This window comes from Gambusia affinis, linkage group LG12, assembly GCF_019740435.1.
Source record: "Gambusia affinis linkage group LG12, SWU_Gaff_1.0, whole genome shotgun sequence".
NCBI lineage: Eukaryota > Metazoa > Chordata > Actinopteri > Cyprinodontiformes > Poeciliidae > Gambusia > Gambusia affinis.
The window spans coordinates 9968797-9995007 of record NC_057879.1 but is presented as its reverse complement, the minus strand read 5'-3'; the positions used below and the strand labels follow the sequence as shown (position 1 = coordinate 9995007).

The window sequence follows — 26211 nt, the reverse complement described above, 5'->3', positions numbered from 1 at the left end:
GTGTGTGTGTGTGTGTGGCAGGCATTTGTATTCACCTCTCTGCATTCTAGTATTTCTAAATGAAATCCAGAGCGATCACTTGCCTCTAGAAATCTGTAAATAGATTCTACTTATGGGTAATTTAATCTCAGTATAAATCCAGCCGTTCTTTGAAGTCAGAGTGTTTTTCAGAGATCACTAGAAAAAGCACAGCGTCATGAAAACTTGAACACAACCTGAATACACTATCCCCAGTATGAAGCATGGTGGAGGCAGCATCATGCTGTGTGGGACTGGGAAAGCTAACTAAAGTTGATAGGAACAGGGCAATCCTGAAAGAATCTGTATCTCGCTGAATTAGTCCGAAAACAATTTCAAAAATAAAATTTAAAAAAAGTTTTAATTGTTTTAAAGGTTATGCTGAATTTACTTCCTAACAACTGATATGTGCAAACCCAAACCTCACATGCACGTCACGCCTCTTACTGCTCTGTTTTTTACTGTTAATGTGAAAATGAATGTGTGGTTTCAGCTACTACTCAGAATAAAAATAAACGAAAAAGAAGAAGTGGAAGCTATATAAGTATGTTTTATTTGGCAACATGACCCGTATAAAAACAGAACATAATATAAACAAAATATCAGAATTAAATTAAGAAAATTTTTTTTAATCCTCCAAATTTTCTTGAATAAATTGTGAACAAACAAGCACGGCTTGACCTATTTAACCTCTCTGCATCATTTACAAATAAGTGTATTGTTGTAATTAGTTTTTTCTTTCAACGTTAATTCATCTGTATCTTTTTACACTTTGCGGACGTTAATCTGGTGTTTCTGTGAGGGGCAGGCTGCTGCTGCTGCTGCTGCTTTCACAGGGGCTGATGATCGTCTCCACTTCGATGATCTCAGTCAACAGATCTCTGATGAGGGACACGCTGCCCAACGGATCAGAATCCGACTGTGAACTTTGGACATCTTCCTCCTTCTCTTGGGTTTGCGTTTCTTCTGCGTGGTCCGCTTCCTCCACCTCAGCTTCTACTGGGCTCTCGCCGTCCGTCTGATTGTCATCCAGAACTTCTTGCTTCTCCGTCAGCTGCTGTGTTGTTGAGGCAGTGGTGCTGCTAGAATCACCTCCTGTTTGTGCTACACCTTCTCGTTGTCCTCCATCTTGCTCTTCAACTCCGGTCTCATTTTCGTCATTCTCTGACGCTTCTCTCCGTTTCTCCTCTTTTGCTCTCTCTGCCTCCCAGTTCTCCTTGATTTGGCCCGTCAGGTACACCGCCCTGTCGGTGGTCTGCTGGACCACAGGCTCCATGGAGCACGGCGCAATCGCTTCACTTAGTGAGCCCAGGTTGAGTTTTACAAAACCCTCTGTGCCGGGCGACTGCATTTGTGACGGGGGCTGGACAGAGGAGGTCTCTGACGCCTGATCTGGAGTTTGGCCTGAGGTTGAGAGTTCAGGTGTTACTTCCGTCGATTCAGCGCTTGGAGCAGATTCTGTTTGTGCATCATCTGTTGTCTGGATCAGGACAAGCGGAGCTGGATCAGGCGACTCCTGGACGGCGGATCCCAAAGCAGCCGCATCAACTCCATCCACGCTGGGAGACTCGACTGCTGTTGTGTCTGTTGCTTTGGATACTGCCTCGCTTTTGTCCTCTTCTTTGGTTTCCATCGCGCTCTGACCCTCGTTGCTCTCATGTTCCTCAAACTGCTGCGTCACAATAATCACAGGAGACGGAAGCAGAGCGCTCGGATCAGCGGACCGAGCAGGACTGGGCTCACGCTTGGCGTCGTCCTTAAGTTCTGCGTCGCTCTCAGGGCAAACGTCAAGCGTTTTGTCCTGATCTTCCGCCACAGGAGAGGTTTCCTTCTCGGCACTTTGCTCCTCCTCTAAGGAGTGTCGAGACTGAACTGCTGGGCTGTCAGGAGCAGAACGAGGAGGCGTCTGAGCCAGCAGGCTGTACTCACTGATGGCTAAATTTGACGTCTCCAGCAGGAGCTCATCACTCTTCTTACAAACAGCATCCTGGAGTGCTATCAAAACAAAAGGCATTTAGAATCATATGAAGTCCAAAAAGAGCATATTTGTAGACCAGAAGGTTACAGCCTGACTCCCAGGAATATGACTTTTTATGGACACTTTTCACTTTGACAAGATTGTCTTTAGCTTGAGGTCAGATAATCTTTGATCATGAACATGATGCTAATTAGCTGCTTTTGGTCGAAGACTGATCGTGTCAAACATGTCATCATGTCCTTTAATCTAGTGTTTTTCAACGTGAGGGGCAACCAGGGGGCTGCTGAATATCAGAAAAAAAAAATTCACAAAATTTTTCTATCAAGAATTCTTACCATAACTTTTAAAAAAATCAAACGTTTTTCAATTATTGACAAGTGAGTTAAAATAATTTGCTGAAATATTATTTGCACAGAAAGCACTAAATCTAGTGCTTGCTGTGTTTTCTGCTGGAAAAAAAAAACTTCTGAGAACTTCTGGCCAGTCAAAGCCAGAAGGCATGAAGTATTGTTTATGTGAAGCACTTTGAACTGGCTTGTTGCTGAAATGTGCTACATAAATAAACTGGATTGACTGATTGATAAATGAATGTAATAATTATTGAATAGTAAGTAAAAGTGAGAGGGGGAAAAAAAGTTGTAAAAGTTTATGATTCTTTACATATTTTGTAGAGTTCTCTGTGAGATTGCAAAAGGGATCCGCAGCCAGACGTTTGGAGAGGTTTGGGAACAGTAACGACTTTATTCTGCTGGTTACAGATTTTAATAGGGCTTATATACTTATATATCTGTGCAGTTTTGTCTCAAAGTGTTCTTAATGACACGTCTGGACCTTGAGTAATGACATGTTGCAGGAGGAAATATATGTTACGCTTTGGGACTGAACAGCAAACCAAGGGTTTGAATTTATTTGTTGCATTGGCTGCGTACTGAGAACTGGGCGTGTCACAAGGGGCAGTAGGTGTGCCTGCATGTGTGTGGGTTTACCTCTGTCTACCTCCTTTTGGCAGATGGTTCTCAGAATGTCATCGTAGACATTGTGAACCAGAATAAAACTGCTGTAGTCGGAAAAGATGTACTGCTCAAACTGCTGGAGCTCCTGTACAAACAGAAGCCACCTGTCAGATTTATACTGAGTGCAGTGGGAGAGGTGAAGGCAGGCGGCCTCCGGCCAGCGATGAGTCTCACTTACTGTTTTGTACTTGCTGTCCATCTTGCTGAGGAGAGGAGGCAGAGCGATCTCCAGCAGAGATTTCTGATACAGCCTCCTCTGCACCACTCTGCTGTCGTAGTCCAGCTGCTGCTCAAACACACACACAACCTTTAACACGCTGACTGAACACTGACTTCATGACAACATATCATAGGGGCCCATTGCAATTAGCTTCTGGCCATTAGACCGGACAAGGATCTGTGTTTATCTTGCTACCATTCACAATCATTGAGATGATGACATGGGAAAAAAAAAAACTGTCCAAATCTCGCAGCAACAAGAAACAGCATCTTGGGGTTGCCCTGACAACCATAGATATACATTTGAGAAGTCGGCTAAAGATCCAACTACAAATAGATGTGTGTACTTTGGTTTGAAGGGACTAAAATTAAGCTTCTTAGCAACAAGGTAAAGATACGGAAAAGCACCTCTTGTCCACCTGTAAGTATGTCAGAGGATCTGTGATGGTGCAGGATTTTTTTTTTAATATATGTTTAACTTATCTCACAGTTAAACTCAGCATTGATAAACAGTCTGGCATTTTTGTAGTTGTGTATCATCTCCCTGTGGATGATGTGAGAGTGTAAGCAGTGCTGGCTTTCTTTTAGGACTGAGACGCCGTCCTGTACGCACAGGAAGCACAGTTTCTCACATAGATCTCACATTAAATTTTAAGAAAGCTCAAACATTAAGCCTTTTTTTTTTTAGACTTCTAGCATATTTTCCCATAAAATCTAAACCTCGGTTTAAGTTGACAATTTTTGGCCTGGATGGTCACCAATGGAGTGGAGTTGTTCACTTTACACATCGACTTGACTGACTACTTACTTTCTCTTATTCCCCAAGGCATATGTAGTCTCTTTTATTTCAATAAAGGTTTTTTTTATTTTTTATTGTAGTGTATTCACCCTGAGTATTTGCTGATATTATTCACTGGATGACTCCATGGTAACATTTTTACCTTGAATACTCTTTCTTTAACTCTCTCCATCCTGTTAGGAACCTGAGACGATTGTGGTCTGGTTGATGGTTGGAAGAACCGCTCCAAAGTGTAAATAGCGCTGTCCAGTAGCTGCAAGAAACGCATGCAGAATATAATAAACATCTGTTTCCTGACCTTCAACTTTTGCCCCCTCCTCCACGTCACTTTGCAGCTGCCGCTGCCCTCAAAGACGAACATCCCACCTGCTCCATCTCCAGGTGTGCAGAGTGAACGAGCCTCTCGACGCTGCCGAGTCCAAACCTCTGCTTTAAGTTTTCCAGTTTCTCGCTCAGGTTCTTCACCTTTCTGTAGTCTTCATCCAGTCTGATGGAGCGCAGACTGGTCAAGATCTGGAGAGCACACACACACACACGCACATGCACATCCACGTTAAACCACATCAGGAAACTAAATGTGGACGACTCGGGCAGGAATTGACCTTTTGTATGTCCTCCACGTTTCCATTTGTGAGAGTAAAGGTGGAGTTCATCTGGGTTCGGAGCGCGTCCTGCATCCCCTGAATTCCTCCTCCGATGTGTTCGGTTATCACATCAATGATGGAGGGCATGTAGGGCATCACAGCCTCGCTGCACACTTTCTCTGCATCCTCACATATGTACGCTGGAACATATTAGAACATATTGATAGCATGTTCAGACGTGCATTTTGCGTGTGGTTACAAAGTCGTCGTGTTTTCTGAGTCGACGTCAATATGGAGGTGTATTACCTCTGACTTTCTGGACCAGGAAGTCCTGAGAGGTCATTATCTGGTCCAGGTTGGAAAAGATGAGCGCTGCGCTGGCTGATGCAGTCTGACGACACTCCTCCCTCAGCGCCTCCAAACCTGCAGTCAGCTGTTCCAGCACCAGAGTGTAGGTCGCCTGAACCGTCTATATATATATACAGAAATACAGACTAATATTAAATCAGGCATGAGACACGTCTCCTCTAAGTTTAGGGTCTGAATTTTGCTTCTCATTGCGTCTTTCTGAGAAACGAAAATGACCGATTTGGAATCAGAATCGGAGGCCATATCTTTTAAAGTCACCACAGTCTTCTGGTTTAAGAAGACTGGTGACACACATCATTTCTTACAACATTTATTTAAAATAATAAAAAAGTAACTGACAGGAAAATGAGATACAATTAGGTCAGCTGCTGATGTTACTTGACATGAGGTTTAAGCTTTAGAATAATTTAATTATTTTAATGTCAGAACTCAATCTTTCGCTTAGACAGAATTAATTCATTAGTCCATTTCAGATGAAAAACATAATAAAAAGGTTGTCTTCTAACTGTTTAAATCAGCAAAGTAATCTTACTGTATGTAAAACTTGTTCTAAAAAAAAGCATTACTATCAGGTCAGATAAATATTGAGTTACCTCGCCACAATGACAAGAAAAATATTTGGTGGAGTCATGGTGAGGCTACAAACACTGCACCAACTGTTGCAAATTTCAGCGGCTGCATCATGCTGCGGGGCGTTTCACTGCGAGTCATGCTGGCATATAGCACAAAATCGATAAATGAATACCTTCAAATTGATCAACTTCACCTCGAATCACCATTTCAGTGTTTCGAAACGTGGTCGGATCATTTATTATAAGTTTAATTTACCAACAGATCAAGACACTTCTGACCAGAACTTTCAGCACTGGTCACGTTTTTTTATTAAAATTTTTTTTTATTGTTGTTCTTGACATCACCGTGTCAGGGCCGGTCAGAAATGAGTAATCGCTACCCAAGGCGACAGCGTTGGATTTAAACAATGGCTAATAACACACAAAACACTCGGTTTGTTAGTAAAACTTACTGCCTGCCACTGTCGGATCCGTTCAGTCTTCTTGCCCTTCACTTTAGACTGAAGCTGGCTCTGTAACCATGACAACACTTCCTCCATCACCTGGCGGGCCAGCACCTGCACACACCCTGTACGTGAGGCCCCCTGCTGACAGCTCACAGGCAGACAGGAAGCTGTGGGGTAAAGTTACTGACCTGTTCTTCGGTGCCCAGCAGCTTCTCCCAGGATTCATAGCAGCCTTTCTCCTGTCGGTACAGACGGAGGGCCCGGGCGTACGCCTGGGTCTCGTAGGGCAAATCCTGCCAGGGGTCTGAGGGAAGTAAGGACTTTGTTAGGAAAATCTGGAAATGATGATCATCCTCTCTTAAACGCAAACTTTGCAATTTTTGTTAGATAGATTTGACTCTTTAAATTTCAGCTAGTTCATGACCAAAGTGGAACCGGTGGTTTAGATTGGTGGCGCTGTGCTTGGTTTGATGAGTAACCACAATGTCCTACTTTGAGTGCTTTCTCTTTGCTCTGTGACATATTTCTGTAGTTTGTTGTCAAATGGTGTAGATTAGACGATAAAAAGAAAATATGATGGTAAATATCTTCTCTATCGCTTAGCATTTTTTACTTTTCAGCTCTAACTATGTGTTCATTTCCACATCACACCAAAATATACCAATCAGCATTTTTCTTACTATTTTCAAATGCTTCTTTCCCTGCTGACCAATAATATTCCTTTGGATAAACGTCATATTATTAAGCCATTGTGTGCTTTTTTCTTGCTAAACTTCAGTATTTTGAGGAACAGAGAGTTTCGACTTCAGAAGAGACGTGACTTTCCATTCTGTCATCGTTTTCGTGAAAGCAGAAGTCCAGCGAACCATTCACCTGGCCTATTTTATCGACCTTCAAAGAGACATCATGATGAGTGTGCAAAAAAAAAAGGTATGTTGAATACCCTCAAAATACCTGGGGGGTAACTATTCACCTCCTTGTTATTTCCCCATCTAATTTCAGTTCTACACTTTTGATGTTCTTTAAAACGTTACAAAAATGTTAAGAGCGTTTAGGAGCTTAACATCCAATCCAGTGGAAATATTCTGCAAGAGCTGAGATTCGTGACACCAATGAATGGCGATATTTTGTAGACTTCATAGTCATGAACTGTTAATACTCGCAGTGATGACACACGTTGTGTGAAGATATCAAGAGATGTAGCATCAACGCAGTGGTGAAACACATGCTTACAGTGAGTAAGGCGTTGTGCATAAATCAAAACTTGGACGTAATAAAAAACATTCATACCCCAAGACTTGTATTCATTTTTCGATCAATTTAAGGAGAAATCTTTAATTTTCTCCCTGATATTTGAAGAGGATATCAATCTGTCGATTGTTACCCATCACTGTTTCATGTGTTGCAACTTTTTGGACGATTTAATGAGCAGCAGCTACTGGTGGCTATTTATGTGTTAGTTCCTGTCAGCTCAGGATGTCTTGCTTTCGCAACGACCTCATGACAACATTGAAGAGGGGTTTGTTTTCTGGTTTGTATCCTTGCTAACCACAGAGGAAGTGAGCAGCATTAATATTTTTATCTGTCGCCAAGGCAACTGCCACAGCATGAGTGACAATCTGAAGCTTGTGCATGCAGCTGCTGCTTTCGAAACAGACTCAAATGTTTGCGCTTGAAACAGAAATCAAACTCGTTGTCAAATAGTTGAAACCTAATGTGTTTTCTTCCAGGATTGCCCTACAAGTAGCTCCATTCATAGTCAAGTTAACCCCACAGCATCATGGCGACATCACCGTGTTCCTTGGTTACAACATGACATAAAGTGGAAAGGATTATGTGCTACGTTGTCTGTCTTGATGTGGAAAACTGGGTTTAGCTACAAAACTGCACAGCACGTCTCCTACAACTGATCACTTTTGACATTTTGTTATATTTATCACCACCTTACATCACTCTACAGAACCGTGTTGTAACTGTTAATTTGTGCAGTAGGTTAGTGTTTTACCAAGATTGCGGTGTCTAATACAGGCCCTGAGGCCAGACAGGAAGTGATCTCTTTCATCTTCTTGTTGAAACAGGAAGCAGGTGTGGCCTGTGTAAGGCAGATGCAGATATACAGCAAACATATCTGGAGATGACGCCGCTGAAGAAGAAGAAGAATCCTCCTTCACTCCTGGACAAACAAGCATCCATGTTACAAATCTGTCATTTTCAAAAGATGATATTGATCTATGAATTAGCCTGTTTTTATATCATGCTTAAATGACTTTGAGAGGGTTTTAAAAGACTCCTGATGCTGGATTTAAAATGTATAAAATACGAAAACAAACCATAACCCTTGTTAGATGTGACCAATATAGCATTCATATGCTTTTCAAACTTTGTTACATGACTTTATGCCCCCAAAATAGATGTTTATCTTTAATGTATCCTAGTTTTCTTCATGTTCTACAAATCACTTTGAAAATTATTGCTGAGTCTGTTTTTTTTTATATAAAAATAGCCTAGACTGCAATGCCAAGCTTGAAGTTTCAGAGTGGTTGCATGCCCACGTTTTCAGGAACGCACACGATAAGTGCAAAACATTCAAGATTGGACTGTGATCCTCTTCCTTCTGTTGTGCAAACAGCAAAGTCACAATTGATGCGGTCAGGATTTGTTTGCAGATCATTTTGCTGGTTTATCCAGTTTAAAAATCCTAAATAAATCCTACATAATAATCCTGGCATCTGCTGGAAGCAGGATTTCAACCAGCAAACTAATAGCAAATTAAAACAGACAGCAAGGTCTTGACTTATTTTATTGTGTTTCAAATTATTTACATCGACCTTTTTATTCTTGAGTGATTCCTCATTATGCAATTGTGGTTTTCTTGTCAAATTACTTCCCTCCAGCTACTCAACTCTAGTTAGACTCAAAGTAATTGTTTTAATCCATTTTTCCCAATTTATTATTTCTTATTTTTAATTTAAGAGAGTTGTCTCAGTGGAGGGAGGCCATAATAGTCATGTTTTTCCATCAGTAAAGCTATTCGTGTTACTGAGTTGGTTGAAGTGTCGTATAAAGTACCATCGAGTATTCCTGCACAGATTTTCTCCAGGTGAGCTCTCGACTCTTCCTCACTGGTGAACACGACTCCTCCTGCCGGCTGCAGGACCAGCTTAGGTGGAGATCCACGACTAAAAGTCTGGACAGCAATATCCAGGATCAAGATACCAAAATCAGACTTGATGTAAACAAGAAAAAGGGTTTATTCGATGTTGGTTTACCTCCGTGCTGTCGTGTATTTCCACTTTGTAGTCTCCCTTCAAGACAACATATTTCTCCTTGGATTTCTTTCCCTGCTCATCCCAGGAGGACAGCTTAACGCTCCCCTGGTACAGAACCTCATCTCCGTCATTCTTGGGCTTCACAGAAACACACAGACAGAATTACACATCTTCAGCTGCACCTAGCATGAATTCATATGGCACAGATCGATAAACTCTGAATACTTGCTTGTGGTTGATTTTTATTTTTTTTGGCACTGATTGCGTAGATAAAGGACACCCAGCATGAATCTTAAAGTTGTGCTGATTGGATATCTGCATAGTTTCAGTTCTTACCTTTTGTGTGAGCAATAAGCCATTCCCCTCTTTCTTAGGCTGAAACTCCTGGTAAATGTGTCCAGCGTAGGTCACGGAGTACTGCTGGCGGTAAAACCCACTGAAGCTCTGAAAGGAACCGTCAACGAGACCTGAAAACACGCAAGGAGAAAGATGAAAAGGTCAAGCAACATTTTATCACTCAGTTCTTACTAAACTCTATAAAACACGGAGTATTATAAATTGTTGGGGAAGCGAAGAATGCCCTTCCAATTTTTGCATTGCCTGCATTTCTTTCCTTGCTCTTAAAGCAGCTTCAAAAATCTTTTGCTGAGCTTCAAACTCTGCTTCTCGTTGCTTTTCTTCAGCCTCTAGTTGAATTTTCTTGAAATTTTGCTCTGCATGCCACTCTGCTTCTTCTTTTTCAAGTTCTAGTTTTTCCTGTAAAACGGCAGGCTTTGCCTTTAAAGCAGCCCGATTCTGCTTTTAATCTCACAGATGAAGATGATGAAACTGAGCTTCCACATTGTGATGAGGAACTATTTTTGTGTCTGCTTGTCCGCCTAGATGTCATAGACTTACTATCTCAGATGTTATCTGTTTGTCACACTCTTCGGCCTGCTCAGCTCGATTCAAAACGTCTTTCATCCATCCTTCACAACGCCAAACGAAGTCATCCATAGCATCATGCTGCGGTTTGAACCAGTCTTTTAGATCTTTCGTGTATTCTTCATCATCCATAACTTCCTGCAGACCAGAGTTGAGTTTTTTTAAACTCGTCTTGCAAGCCACTAAAATCCACACAAAGCTTATTTTTTGCAGCATCAACGTTTACGTGATTTTCCATTAACTGTTCAATTTGCTTCTTCAAGCTTGACACCTGGACTAGCTTGGACCTGAGTGCTTGGATTAGTTTAGATTTATATTCTTCTGCAGCCTTCTCGGTCATTTTTACCGTTCGTTTTTCAGTCTCGTTCGTCCATAACGAGCTAAACTTATGGACGTCTTATGAATAATAATGTCAACAGCGCGTCCCCTTCCACTTCGTAGTTCCACCGAGTCACGTAAAGCTCGCCTTTTTTTTGTTTTTACTCTCGTACTTCAGCTGCAGCGGTCCAGTTCCCACCGAATCTATTTACGAACTGTCTCCTAATCCATGTTTCGCTCGTTATCCAATTTACCCCTTTTCCAAAGTCTCCGTGCTGTTTTCCTGAGATAATTCCTTGTGAGTTGGGTTGTTCCAAGTCGATACTGTCGGCGTAGAGCAAGTTTTTTGACTAATATAGGTTCCTAAATAATGAGGCCATAAGCTTGACGCTCTCTGTCTTTCCCATTTGGTCCACTTGATGACGAAACAACAACAAAAAAAACCAGACTGGATCCTCTTGATAAAGTTAAACGGTTTACTTCAGAAATAAAAACGCTATAAATGTTACTTGGGTACAGTTTTTAATTTGATCACTTTGTTCATTGCCTAAAGGTCATATGATGTTATTCAGATACTTAGTGTTTCTTAGCTTTTCTAAGAAACACTAGTACTATTATTGACATAATATTGATCTTTTACACTTTGTAATTCTTTGGGAATGCTCCTTCCTAATCAGTTCTTAGGTTGAAACCCAAATTTAGAGCTACATCATTGGATCTTGCCAGGAATCATGTGCTCGATCTCCAAACTGTGCTCTCATGATTTGTTTGAATGTGGATTTGTCATAATCTCTTGCTTTAAATTTGTTTACTCTGCGAGGCCAGTATCACACATTCTTTGGCTCGGTCTGACTTTCATCTCACAAACTGACCCAAACGCAAGGATACACTGAGAAAGATCAGACAACCCATAATAATATAATAGTTGGAAATAGCTGTAATTACATTCTAGTTTGCAGGGAAGATTAGTGGCAGGATGTGTCTGAGCTGATAACACGTATAGGAATGCGCACATGGAGGAATAAACAAAAGCACTCACATTTAAGGGAACCACAATGTTGGATTGGTTTGTATTTGTTGATCGTTTTAAGGTAAAATTATCATAAATAATCTGCTTCTAAATTCTGCTTCCCTTTCTCTTTTTATTTTAGACTGAAGTCATCTTGGTGGTTAAAGTGGGTGACATGCAACTGCAAGGTCCTTTGTGTAACTGTGAGGACCTTTGCTGATTTGTCACACCCCTGCCCACATTTCCTGTGTGTCGCTCCCCCGAACTCTTTCCACTAAAGTCAAATATAATGAACCTTTCTCATATGATCTCAGCACTGCAGTCTCCAAAACTGTGACAGAGTAGTTTATAGCTGTGTTTCCATCATTCTGTGGAAATTATTTTTGCCACAGACTGTCAATAGTTCCTATAATGTGGCTTGTGACTCTTTTAACACTTCACAATTAGGCTCAGGTCCCGTTAGATGATCAACTTAAAATGACATACCTACAAACTGCACAGATTAGAAGATATAATGCATAGTTCAAAATGAAAGTCCTGCTTTTAATCCATAGTTTTCTATAAATATAATGATCCATCTAATATATTCTTTGTTATGGGTACAGCTGTAGTGGTTTTTGTGACTGAAACTACAGCTACTATTGCTTTTGCAGTAAAAATTGCTGTATCTAAATCATTCAAACTTACATCCCTGTGTCTCTAATGTCTCTGCTCTCTGTGTAACATCTGTCTTTTTTTGTTTAGCTGTTTCCTTCCAGAAATCCCATACATCAATGCAGATCGTATGCACAACACCGGAGCCAGTTACGCTGTTATAAACATCTGAGAATGAAAATATATAGAAAGAATAATGTCTTCACTACCTTTGATGTGGTTGATTTTGGCCTCATCCAGCAACCCAGAGGAAGATGCTCCCATGCTGTATGTTTCCTTTTCTCGTCTACAAAAGTTGCATTAATTGAATTCGTATGCACTGTCTGCACAGGAGCACATGTCAACTGAGTGATTTACCCTGAAGTGTCAAGAAGTTTGAGCTCAACTCATTTCCTCTAGGTTTTTTTTTTTTTTATGACTCAGTGTGTGTGCGTGTGGGTGTGTGTGAGTGTGTATAGTTGGGCGGGGCTGCTAAATATGAGGTGAAATGTGTCAACAGAGCATCAAACTTAAATGTCACTGCTATCTTTGCAGGGCCATCTGCTGGCAAAATGCGAATTGAAACACATTGTTTTGCACAATTTTCTTACTTTAATGCAACTGTAGAAATATTAATATGACTGTAGAAAATGAGTCCTATTCAATGTGGAATAGGAAACAGCTGAGAAGAGCTACAAAGAACTAAAATATGGATCAAAGTTTTGAAGCATTTCAATCTTCTTTTACTTTATTGTTGGCCACCTTCTGTGCTTTAATTTGGAACACAAAATGAAGCATATTAGTTTATGTAACATGTTTTGTAAAATGACATATTTTTGACATATTCTGTATGTAATAATGGTGTGTGTTATATAATACAGTTCAGTGACATATGAACTTTATTTAGGGTTAATTAAAGACACTAAATGATGGCAGATGGTTCCTGGATCCTCTTTGAATGTGATTAATTCAGAACCCAGCAGCATCCCGTTTATAACAACCATGCTCACTACACACTGCTATTTCTTGATTCATTATTTTAATCCCTAAAAGGTTGTTTTATTCAATTTTTACAGGATGTGTGTCACATTAACTGTGGAAAATATGCTGAAATGAAATATTTAAAAAGATTTTCTCCACCTATTTTAGTTTTTTACTTCACAACGAACTGGTTTTATATGACTTATACGAGCTTTTATATGACTTGTAGTACCCAAATCGATTATAAGTTTTATATTTTGATCTTTTATATTTCTGATAAGGTACATGATAATATGTTTTTTCGTTTGAATGAGTTTGGGTCTTGTTCGAGAAAGGAAAGGTTTAAAAAGAAGGCTTTCAGGAATATGTATTTTCAATAGGTGCGCTTCCTCGCATCTGACCAATCAGAATCTCTGTTGGTTGTCTAGGAAATGACAGAGTTGTTTTGATTGGCTGGCAAAATTTGCTTAGTGTTCCATCTGAAAAGTCCAATCTGGATCCTCTCTCCTGCGCAGTCAGTACCGTGTGGACCGCCCTAGGCAGTTTATTTTACTGACGGGACGCCGCAAAAAACAGATTTAGAATTAATTTCATTATTATATTACAGTTAATCAAGGCCTAACTTTATAAGTTGCTTTTCTAGATCAGTTTTAGTGTGTTTTATTAGTGGGTTTTAGACTGACTAAATAGTCAGTCTAAAATGACTATTTAAAGACACTTTAAACCCCACTTTTTTGGAAACCAAATTGTATTTCCGATAAACTTTAAAGAGTTAACGCACGCGCTTATATTAATGTGTTTATTGCTTTCAGACAGGTAAGAGTCGCTCGGCTGTTTTGGCAGTATTTACCTGATAATTACCTGGAAATAGTAACCACACAGTGCTGTTTATGTGGAGAATGTGGCGCATTCTCTCTGTGTTAGTTTTTTGCTGTGCTGTGCGCGGACTCGACGGTCTGGCGGCGGATGCAAGTCAGGACCGGGAGAAGTTGAATTTGACTGGACCCAAGGAGCTCGGTAAGCCGGACATAGGCGCTCCGTCCACGGGGAGAGCTGAGGACAGAGAGCAGAGAGACGCTCCAGCTGGGAGTCTGCAGCCCACCAATGCACCTCTGGAGGATGAGCTGGACAACCAGGAGAATATAATAAGCCAGGTCAGTGTTTAATGCGTGAATAGCCAATTTTATTGTTGTTATAAACTCAATTTAATGCATTTCATTAGGATTTTATGTGACTTATCAACTCAAACTAGTACTTAAGACGTCTTAAGCCTTTTTTTTCTACAATTTAAACGCTTACAGCATAGTTTACCCCTTTTACTCCGACAACACTACTGTAAATTAATGCAGTTGAGCTAGCTGACTTTATAAGTCAGCTAATTTACAGACAGATTACCCCAGAGCATCAAGATCAAGAACAGACAACAAAGGTTGAGGATGAATTAGCTTTAGGTCTCACATTTAGAATCTAACACTGCTCAGTTCATCATCTGACACTGAACCCACCAAGATGTGGTAACCCACCTGAACTGATTGGGTGGGCAAAGAGAGCAGTAATCAGAAAAGCTGCAAAGAGAATCACTGTAACTCTGGAGGAGTTGGAGAAGTCCACAGCTCAGGTGGGAGAATCTGACGGCATGCTAGCTGTAAGCCAGCATCCGATCTTTATGGAGGTGTGCTAAATTTGCCACAAGCCACATAAGAGGTACAATAAAACAGTTGACGGAAGGTGATCTGGTCAGAGAAAATGAATATTAATTCTGTACTCTTTGGTCTGCATGCAAATGCTGTGTGTGAGGAAAACACTCCAAACATACATCCAACGTCACAGAGGGCTAGTTTAGATCAGGGGTGTCGAACTCCAGTCCCGAAGGACGGGTGTCCTACTAACTTTAGATGTGTCCCTGACCCAATACAACTTCAAGAAATGTCTACTAATGGTTCAATGTTAGATTCAGGTGTGTTGAAGCACAGTCACAGCTAAAGGTTGCAGGACACTGGTCATCAGAGACTAGAGTTTGACACTTTTTACTTAGTTAGGAGCATATTTAGGTGCTATAATGATCCAGTCAAAGTCCAGACCAAGATCCATTTGGAAAATTAATAAAGAGATACATGTTTAAACTTTATTTTATAGCACATGCAAGTTATATTCAATATGAGGTGAGCTTAAGGTTATCTTGAGCCATGCTAGTTCAAAAGGGTAGACCATAAAAATAGGAGTTTATATATAGTTGGAACCACAAGCTATGGTTTGTTTTTTCTTTCTTCACTGAATCAGTTTACTATCAATCTTATGTAACGAGCAATTTCTTGCTGAAGGTTTTGTGTAACTTTTGCAAAACTTTCCATTTACTTCATCACACAAAAGCCACAGGAGACAACAAAAGCACTTGTGCATTCAGGATATAAGCTTTAGTTTTCCAGTTTCATGTTCAAAACTGGATTTTGGGACATTTGTACTCTCATCACATCTCACTTGCAAAATAGGTCAGCATTTTATCAGTCCTTTAATCAAAATCTAAACCTTAGTTTAAATCATAGGAAACACCAGACTTTTGTGTGTGTGTGTGTGTGCGCGTGGGTGTTTGTGTGTGTGCTCACATTATGGTAAGCGTCTGCATCCATCTGGCAGCTGGTTATGTAACATCTTTCCAGCTGTAGGAGCTCCAAACCAAAAAAACTGTCTGTTTGTAAACGGTTGTAGCTATCTTTTCACAAGAGGCTCATCTCTGCAGCAGCTGCACACCATCAATCATCCTTCTCTTTGCTTTATATTTTGACGAATGGTGATTTAAAAAAAAATAAAAAATTTCTGATTATGTTGCACAAACTAACAGATGGGTGTTTCCACTTTATGCCGACTGTCTGGAGCAGAAAGGAAATCCTGAAAAAAAAATCCCCGTTCTTCTCTTTCAGCTGCTTGGAGACTATGACAAAGTTAAAACAGAGTCGTCTGGGTCCGACTGCATGTGTCGCTGTGTGGTTCGACCAGTCAAACGCTCTGACTGCAGCCGCATTCATGACAGCGATCCAGCATCGCTCTCCCAGGACTTTTACACTGTGGAAACAATCACCAAGGGGACAGACTGCAAGAAGTGTGTGTGCATGGCTCCTCCTTCAGCCGTCAACCCCTGCGAGGGAGAGTACAGGTTCAAAAAGTTACAGGAGGCAAGCAAAGATGACATCAAGGTAGAAACTGAAAACTGGCTTTTGGTAACTGGTCAGGGATGAGGATGTTTTCTGTAAACAATACTTTCTTCTGACATTTAGTCTTGTGTTTGTCTTTTCCAAGCTGGCAACCATCATTGATTTATTAGAAGGCTCTCTGTATGGAATGGACTTGTTAAAGCTCAACTCTGTCACTAGCAAACTGCTGGCCAGGGTGGACAGCCTGGAGAAGGTGAGTGAACTCAGACCGTACATGGAAACAATTAATCAGTTCAATCGATTATTGAAATACTCATTGACGAATTGTTAACTAGAGTCTACAGACTTAAAAAAAGGGGCCAGTTTCTGAAAGAACAACATACTGAGCCAAAACTTTACAACAAAATATAGACAATAACGTTGTGAAATTTTAGCTTTGCCAAAAAAAAAAAAAAAAAAAAAACTATCAAGACCCTTTTGCTTTTCAAACATACTTTGGAGGAATGCCATGTTGTTGCATTTTAGGTAATGAAATATTTATTTTCTTATTTAAATGAAAAATCTGCATAAGGTACCAGTTTTCTATGATTAATTGATTAATCATCAGGATAATCAACAGAATAATTGATTTCTAAAATAATTGTTAGTTGCAACCATAATATAGACTATAATATAGGCTTTTATCAGATCAAAAGCCAGAATTTCCTATCACAAAATGGATTAAATTCATCTTTCCTCAGAGGACATATAACACGCTATCATCACAATCAGTTTGTTGGATTTTTTTGCCAAAGAAAAAAAAACTGAACAAAACAAACTAAAATAACCTACATGTACAAAACATTTCACAGCCATGAAACTTTCAAGGGACGAAAATTTCCCTCTTAAAATTTTGTCTTCTTATTGAAAAGCCTTTTTACAGCCTTTTTAATAAGGTTCTATCAAAATAAAACATGTCGTCGTAGACATTACAGGCTTGTACTAATTAATTCTAACCTTTTTTTCCCTGGGCGAAATTATTATACGACACTATAAATGTCAAAACGTTTTATAAAATAATTATTGGTCTAAAATGCGGTCTGTTTGCAATCAACCTCGGTTCAGAATTATATATTTAATGTAAAATTTATTCATTTAATTAAATGTTCCAAAGCAAGTTGCAGAGATCTCAAAGGCTTTTTGTTGCCATCAGCAAGCTTTTGGCATAATTCTGCCTGGATATTTTTTCCAACCTTTTTAGGCAGAATTGGCAGCGTTCATGTAACTTGGTTGGCTCCTGGCACAGGCCCAGCTTTAAAGCACAGTCCACAAATTTTCAATGGGGTTGAGGTTGAGGCAATTCCAGGAGGTTAATGTGAGCCTGCTTTATCCTCTCCAAAACCAGTTTTGATGTGTTTTTGGATCATTTTCCTGGTGGAACACCCCACTGTGTTTTTGTTAGTTTGTGTTTTTCACACAAGCAGTTGAAACAATCAGTCCATTTGCTCCAGCTCAGACACAAAACATCCCATTCAGGGACTAATTCCCTTAAAATTTGTTGTAAGTAAAAGAATATAAAGAAATAGCAGAGCAACAAATAAATAGATGAGCAATTGTATTTAATATATTCATGTATAACGCAAGAGTAAAGAGCATATCAGACATATTTACAACAATGATTTTTGTCATTTTTATCTAGCTTTAGAAATAGCAGAATAGAGCTGAAACATTTAAAGGCTCAAAGGACATTAATTTAAATGACTAATAAATGTTTAATAGGTATGAATCAGCAAGGTTTGGCTTGGAAACCAAAATTGATAAATCAGGATCACATAATTGTTTTCTTGCATGTCTTAGTCAGTTTTATGATTTAGCATATGAATGTTTTTGAGAGCAAACGGTCAGAGATTGCACGTCTGACAGCCTGGTGAAGTTTCCTATGATGCCTCCGGAACCATTACAGCATTAAAAAGGGTTGAACAAGCTAATTTATATACCTTTTGACAGAAACAGTTCATAACCTAAAATCCACACCTGCCTTGATGCGATGCCGACCAGGTTTTAAAAGAAGTTCCAAGGTGTGCTCGCCTTGAAATATTGCAGATATTAAATCGTTTCCCTTTAATCTGGTCATTTCCCACAAGCATTGATCAAATCTCTTAAAGAAATCAAATCTAGATGAATAAATAATAATAACAGACCCCAGATCCAATCTTACATTTTTGGTGAAGATCTTTGAAAATGCAGTCCGTGAATAAATTTAACCGTTTATTCAAAACAATATCTTGAGTTCTTTTGAGTCAGGCTGCATCCAGCATTATACATGTTTTGAATGATGTACATCTTAATAGTGATGGGTTTAAAACTTCTTAATTTCAGTCACTTGCTTCATTTTACTCTGTAGATCAAAAAAATACAGATTGGTAAACTGGAACGAAGGGTGAAAATGTCTTATAATGTGCTAAACTGGTTCAAATCCAATTTGGCAAATAAAAATAAGTTCCTCAAGGGTCTGTTCTCAGCCTGCTATTATTTAAACTTTAACAACCATGTAAAGTCTCTTACTCAGTTAGTTTACCATCATCGTTTTAAAAAAAAAATGGTGCAAATTGTCAATAAAGCACTGATGGGTGTTGAGACTTACTAAATTTCTGAATAACTTGTCAAACATGAACCTTGTAGAGCGCTTAGATCATCAGAGACACGCTGACTCAGTGTTTCCAAGTCCAGAATTAGAGAAAGCGATTCAGTACTTTTGTGGCGATGCTCCTCAGTTCTGGAGCAAACTGCCTGAAAACTTGAGATGTTCAGAACTTGTGGAATCCTTTAAATTAGGATTCACGTTTTCAGTGAATTTGTTTGCACACCCCAGGTTTTTACAAGGAATTTCACTGAAAGAACAAAAGAGAAAGAGCGCATAAAGGAGAAAAATAAGGACAAAGACAAGAAGGTTCAGCTGAAGAAAAAGAAAACCAGTGAATCAGAGCAACCTGGAGCAGCTGCCGGCAGCCAAAAGCAGGTAAAAAAAAAAAAAGTCAATCAAATCAGAATCTAAGTAACAAACATCTTTGTGAAGAGTCTTATTTTTGTGGCTGAAAAGTCAAAAACGTTTAGTCCGCACTTTATCTTGCAGAAGAATTTTGAAAGTCAAATAAAGAACCAACAGCAAGATGGTCGGATACAACAGCAGCTAACCAAGAATGAGACAGAATCCAGAGCTTCTGTCAAAGACAAGAACACTGTGTTCATTAGAGGAGTGACCTTCTACAAGGCAGATGAAGACAACTACAAAGAGGAGGAAGACGAGGACCAGAAGAAAGGAAGAGGAAAGAACGGTAAGTGTAATGGTAGAAGTGCACCACTATCATTTTCGGGAAGCAGTCCTGTAATTTGTTCTTTGTCTCTTAGTATTCTTAATCCCTAAGGCTGCAGAGGATTTGCTGAAAATTGACAAGCTGCCAACTGTTACCAAAAATCCTGAACCGTCACTTCCTCTGAAGCCAAACCACAAGGGCCTGAACAACACTTCCCCCACTCGTCAGCCAAAAGCTTCCTCAACAACCAGCAAGCCAACAACAAGGTCAACTCCTGCAACCATCAGAGTGACCGAGCAAATCAACCCTACAACTCCACAACTAATGAAACCCAATCTTCAAGCCAAGAACAGAGATTTTCCCTCCACCACACCTGTCACCCCACACCCCACAGATACCAATATCCGTCCACCGGGTGAAGCAAACCCCACCACGCCACAACCAAGACCCAAAAGCCGCCTCAGCTGGACGGAGAACCCCGCTGACCAACCAAAGGCCACGAAAAAGCCAGGTAGAGTTAAACCCGAAGCTTTTGATTTTGTGATGGTGTAGACTAAAGTCAGAAGTCTAACAGTGGGCAAATTTTGATGCTTGGGAGAAAGTCAAAGTTATGACACGTGATACAGTATCAACAAGGCGTGATTTTCTTAAGGTATGATAACCTTGGGTAATTTTAACATCCTGATGTTAAAAAAATTAAAACAAAGATGCATAGAACATAGAAAAATCAATAATTGTTTCTTCTGCTGCTAAAATAATATATTTTTTAAGTTGCATACATTTTGCCTGCAACATTCTTTACCAGAAGTTTTCCAACATGGGTTAAAAAATGTACATATTGTTTTTAAGTGGTTAGTTTAAAAACTTTTTGCCAAGCAATGGAGCTTTAAAGGCAGCTGTACCTTAATATTAATGACAGATTGACTGTGTCCTTGACTGTGTTTTTCTTGAGTGGAAATATTCCTGAAAATGATTAAATTAGTCTTTTATGAATGTATGCAGCCAGTTGATGAGCACAGAGTAAAGGACAAAAGGACTGTAGCAACAATATGACGAAATATTTTAATGATTTTGAAACCGTAACATTTTAAACCCTCTTCTTTTTCTTTGCTGCCTGTCAGGTGTTTGTAAGGACACAGTAGCGAGCATCTCCGAACCGGCCCAGCAGACCTCTTACGGTCTCAGTGACGGAGCCTGGATGAAAGACGCCCGTGGCCACGGCAAGGTCATCTACCTGACCAACGGTCACTATGGCAACAGCCTGCTGGAGTTTAGAGACATGGACACTTTTAAATCAGGTATCTGGAAGACCAAAAACCTCTAAGAGTCAATTTAATAAGCATTTATTACAACATAATTCTACTAATTATGTATTTAGCAACATAAGATGCTAAATACCAATTAAAACGTCAACACTAATTATTAAGTGTCTCTGACATGGTGCTACTGTCTCTGCTCCTAATATAGATAATTAATGATTGATCACAGAAAGCCTGTTTAATTCTCCTATACTGTTGCAAAAAACGAGAAAATGAATGTATTTTTCTAGAATTTGTGTTTGATAAATATAAAATCTTTAGGAGATTATCAAGTGGTTATTTATCTGTGAAATCAGAAACATTGGCAGAAATAAAAGTTTAAATTGGAGAAACGTTTCTAGAATGCTTGGAATGTCATCTCTAAGCAAAATATGTCTAGTTTGCATGTTCTGAATGATTTCTATAAATGATTGACGATTTTATAAAGTGCCATGAACTTCCTGAATTGTGTTTTTACCGTTTGTGCTCAGGCCAGCCCAGTAATACGTACAAGCTGCCCTACGATTTCACCGGAACGGGCCATGTCGTGTTTAATGGCGCTTTCTTCTACAACCGGGCGTTTAGCAGGGATGTGATCAGATTCGACCTGAGACGCAGATACGTGTCTGCCTGGACAACGCTTCATGACGCCATCCTGGAGGAGCAAACTCACAGGACTCAGACTGAAGTAAGCCTGAGCTGATGTCAGATGAATCAGGATCACTGAAAAGTATAGTATCAAATAGTTGTATAAAGGTTCTACTATATCATATAGTATCCTTGAGGGGAAAATACCACATTTTAACAGAATTGCTCATTATTTGCAGAGTATTCATTCAAAAATTTAAAGCTAAATGTATAACATGATCCCATTGTTTTTATTGAATGAATAGTAGAACGACGACTCCATGTAGGATTCTTCACAGCTTGATTTTCGGGCCACATTATATCATAGATATAAAAACATGTGTATGCTCTTCCTAGCTCTGACAATGAAGCACTAAAGCATCTCTTATCGTCTTGTCTGTGTGCTGATGACATAGGGTGAGTGTATAGGTTCAAATTTCCAGTTCTTAACTCCTCCAACTTAAACTTCTCCAAGTTTAAGTTGGAGGAGTGAATTCAACATTTAGAACCTAAATGGATTCAAATGCGACACTCAACTAGATTTAGTGACATGCAGTTCAATAATGCTAAAGAGCACAGGGCAAGTTAAAATCTATCTGTTGTTATTGGCGCAGACCTGCTAAAATTGAGAGAAAATGCATCAATAAATCAAATTATTAGCCTTCTTTACTGCATGTTTTTAGTCCTCAGTAATTTACGGCCCATTTGATTTTCCAGGTGGAGTTTGCTGTGGATGAGTCCGGCCTCTGGCTGCTCTATCCCGCTCTGGACACGGAGGGTTTCCACCAGGAAGTAATTCTCCTCATCCAGCTCCATCACAGAGACCTGCAGCCCATCCACACCTTCCGCACGGGCCTCCGACGCGGCCGCTACGGCAACACCTTCCTGGTTTGTGGCGTGCTTTACGGAGTGGATAGCATGGAGCGTCGCTACGCCAACGTGACATACGCCTTCGACACGCACACGCTCACACACACCGTGCCGAGCCTGGCGTTCACAAACATGTATACACACACTTCCCAGGTGTCCTACAACCCACTAGACAAAAAGCTGTATGCATGGGATGATGGACATCAGATGAATTATGATGTCATCTTCGCTTATTAGTTCGACAGGAGGTCAGCCTTAGCAGACAGAAGAAATAAGCTACTAACACAAGATTCAATTCTCCTGTGTTTTGTTTAATGACTGTAGATCAGCCAGCTGACATTACTCTGCTGCAATCAGCAGTGTAACATTTGCTCAGAATTTTAAAAAACAAGCTATCCCTATGATTTATCTCAGCCTTTGTGGATCTGCCACTCAGAAACGTCCAGTCTTTAAAAACTTACTGAGAAACTAAGCATGCATGACCCCTTAAATATCAAGATATCACAACAACTACAGAGAATTTAGAAGTGTATCTAAAGAAGAGTGAATAAAGCATTGAGAAACTTTTAAAAACAATACAGATTGATTTTTTTTCTGTAGTCAAAGCCATAGAATAGTCATGTAGAAGCTGATTCCAGATTAAAAACATCTGCTTTCTGGCTTGTCCCACAAGGGTTTGTCAGTGATAACCCTGTGAAGTTAGCTATAAATGGTTTTCCACTTTGCAGCAGCTTGTAAAATCCTCCAGGAAACCTTCAAAGTTAGTTATTGTCTAAAGTTAAACCGTAAGACAGCAGATTTTCTACGCCTGACTATCCACCTTCATGCAGAAACGAGCCAGTCCTAAAGACTAGATATAGCCCCATAACATCTGGTAGTTTTTTGTTTATGAGCTTTGGCTTTCTCAGTTTAACTGACTGAATAAAGTTTTATGAAGTTACTTATAAAGGGTGTTACCCCAACATAAAAACTGATGAATCCTTAAAAACCCAAATCACAGATAGCATTTGTTGAATTTCGCCACTTCTTTGCCAACCCAGTGTAAAGACGAGGTTAATCACGACTGATTACCTGCAAGTTTTACTTTTTACTTTGTTAATTTATAATAAATGTCTGAACAGACCAAAAATATCCTGTTCTTTTCCAGTCCTCATCTGTTTCTTTTTCTTTGTTCGTCATCTGCATGCCTGTCCGGCCTGTTGTGGACATTATTTTTAGGAGCTGATTTAGTTTTCCTGGAAGCAGCAGAGCCACTGGAAGAATCCCAGAGTGGAAAATAAGCCCAGATGCTGGTGTACGTCCGACTGGGAGTGCTCGGGGCACAGACCAGGCCATTTATGTGTTAGAAAGCCTCATGTAGATTCAAACAGTGTGACGGGTAGCCATTTATCATTCAAACAGGCTCTGTACGCCCCTCCAGCCTGGCTCAGTTCAACTTGGCTAACTTCCTCTTTTAATGTGAAATGGACTGAAAAGGATGTGAGTGATTGACCAGAAGGAAGTGTTTGAAGCAGCAGGAGTTTATATCGGCTTCATGGATAACATCATTGTCCTTTTGCACCTTCAGACATGTGGAGTCAAAATAATTCTCTAGACTAGAGGTTTACTTTCCAGCACGAAAGGAACTGTAAGCATATAGGGCTACATTGGAATAGTTTAGATCAAAATATGTTAAAATGGCCTAATCAAAGTCACCTAAACCCATTATCTGTAATTCGAAAACAAATATTCACAGATGCTCTCTTTCTGGATGTCCAAAGCTGAGAGAAATACCCCAAAAGAGGTCCAGCTGTAATTTTGGTGGCAGATGCTTCTACCAAGTGAGGACTAGGGGGACACAAATACAAGGGACACTTTTTAGATCTTTATTTGGAAAAAAAACAACTTTAAAATCATAAATCATTTTCCTACAACTTGACATTCATGTTGCGTTAGTTGATCACATGAAATCCCAACAAAACACATTTTGAAGTTCCAATGTGGCGAAATGTGGAAAAGAAATTGCGAATACTTTATGTGTCTGACTGAGGGGAAATAATTCTTCAAAATGGCTGACTAACGTGCATGCACGTGTTAAGTACAAACACATGAATTCCTGCAGAAATGTTCCACTGAAGCCCTTTTAATCCTCAGGAGTTACGTAACCTTCATGTTTCAGTGGTGGTCTGCGAGCGAGCGAGTGAGTGAGTGAGTGAGTGCGTGCGGTAAATGACCACCAAGCAGGATGCAGGAGAAAGACGCTCATTCAGACTCCTAGAGCTGAGCGCAATGGGAGCGTGTATGTGTGTTCTGTAAAACTGCTTGTCCCTTCACTATTAGCTCTCCACCTCATGAGAGCAGCAGGACCACACATGTACATCTGCACACGCTATGAGAAACTTAAGGTATTCTATCAAAGAAACAGAACATCTGCATAGCAGCGCACACACAGGCCTACAACAAAGAAAGCAGTGGTGTTTAAATGTGTATCCCTTTGAGCCGCTGAGCTAAATTTGGACAGAGTAAAAGAAAAACAGTTGGAGGCAAAAAAGGAACGACATGATGGGGGATCAAGATATGCGGGTCATAAATGCACTCAGTCACTCGGAGGTCATTTATATTTAACTGTGCAAAATGACAAAGAGCGGCTGAGGTGGTTTAGAGTGAGAAATCGTGGAGGGAGAGGAAAAGAATGAAATTATATCACGGCAGGGGAAAATAAGGCTGAGTGGGAAGCTAAGAAGTCAGAGGTCACAGGAAATGTGTGGGAATGAACTAGACTAGACCTGAATAACTCCCGACTCAAAGGGAAGTCGGTGCGACTTTAGGGCAGAAAGCAAAGACATCATACAAACATAAAACATGTTTTATTACTTTTAGATGAAAAATTATTTTGGGGTTTTTCTTTGAAAAAGATTTCAGTCACTGAGGAGTAAAGTTATATAAAAAAGAGGCTTTTGACTGTAAAGTACCATTGGGTTCTTTGACTGAGAAAAAAACAAGTATATGAGGTCTCTGATGGATATGTAGGACTCACTGGGAAACGATTAATTTGTTAATGTTTTTTTTATTATTATTTAGAGAAAAAAAAAAGACTTGGAGCAGATTCTCCAGATTCTGGTTCAGATTTGTTCCACAGATGCAGCTCAACATTAGAAACAGCTGTGTGTCCGTGCCAGTGGGGTTTAGAAAGTTAAATCACCTTCCTCCATATGTGTGCTACACACAATACAAAAGATTTCCATCTTTTATCTAAACAGCATAATCCTATTCAGAACTGACTCTCGGCTGTTATCCTGACATCATTTAATTTACATTTTGACTTATCTCAGGGTATTGATGGAGCTGGATTCTTAATGAATGTATCTGTTCGATAAATGAGATTAATGAGACTTTTTCAGCTGCACTTATATGAATTTGTACTGAGACATTTTGTTTTGCTAGTTTGACCTCTGAAGTTGCACTAGATTTTATTTAAGGAAAAGCTGAGTAAGGGATGTCAATACAAATTCATGCCACACTTTTCAAATTCATATGTGTGTTAATCAGCTACAAAGAAATCTAGTAAGTAGTCAAAATGCGTTCAGAGGCGTTTGAATAATTTAACGACTCTGCGTTTTTGTGTGTGGTGGGCATAATTTGACGAGCAAAAGTGATGATGCTTACAAACCTTTACATTGGATAGTATTTTTCTGAGGCCTGAAGGAATAAATGATGCCATTTTGTGTGCATTTGTGGAGTAATTTAGCAAATAATTGCCTGGGATACAGTGTGGGAAAGCCCTGGTCAAACTTAAGCATTGTAATTGTTTTCAGCATTTTTATAAATTTAAGGATGAAAGCTTTGAGTTGTGTTGTGATGTT

At 39.7% G+C, this 26211-nt stretch overlaps 2 protein-coding genes across 3 annotated transcripts; one reads left to right on the top strand and one right to left on the bottom strand.

Annotated features, from left to right (window-relative positions):
- Positions 1 to 553: 553 nt before the first annotated feature.
- On the bottom strand, positions 554 to 12616 carry LOC122841111 (protein Niban 1-like). Its single transcript, XM_044134137.1, has 14 exons — positions 12382 to 12616; positions 9604 to 9734; positions 9268 to 9405; positions 9068 to 9185; positions 8004 to 8171; positions 6187 to 6302; positions 6005 to 6109; positions 4918 to 5080; positions 4630 to 4811; positions 4394 to 4540; positions 4170 to 4280; positions 3188 to 3295; positions 2983 to 3094; positions 554 to 2013 (listed from the first exon to the last, which is right to left on the bottom strand). The coding sequence occupies exons 1-14, from the start codon at positions 12434 to 12436 to the stop codon at positions 800 to 802; spliced, it is 2868 nt and encodes a 955-aa protein (XP_043990072.1). The 5' UTR covers positions 12437 to 12616; the 3' UTR covers positions 554 to 799.
- A 1007-nt stretch (positions 12617 to 13623) lies between these two features.
- Positions 13624 to 26190, top strand: olfml2bb (olfactomedin-like 2Bb). 2 transcript variants are annotated; one of them, XM_044134132.1, is made up of 10 exons: positions 13624 to 13948; positions 14031 to 14286; positions 16051 to 16323; positions 16427 to 16534; positions 19133 to 19279; positions 19394 to 19595; positions 19669 to 20085; positions 20696 to 20872; positions 21364 to 21560; positions 22217 to 26190. In XM_044134132.1, exons 1-10 carry the CDS (start codon positions 13926 to 13928, stop codon positions 22604 to 22606), a joined length of 2190 nt encoding a protein of 729 aa, XP_043990067.1. In that variant the 5' UTR covers positions 13624 to 13925; the 3' UTR covers positions 22607 to 26190. The 2 variants fall into 2 exon arrangements, with proteins under 2 accessions (XP_043990067.1, XP_043990068.1); XM_044134133.1 differs by having other exon boundaries at positions 13628 to 13948; positions 14057 to 14286.
- Positions 26191 to 26211: the final 21 nt, after the last annotated feature.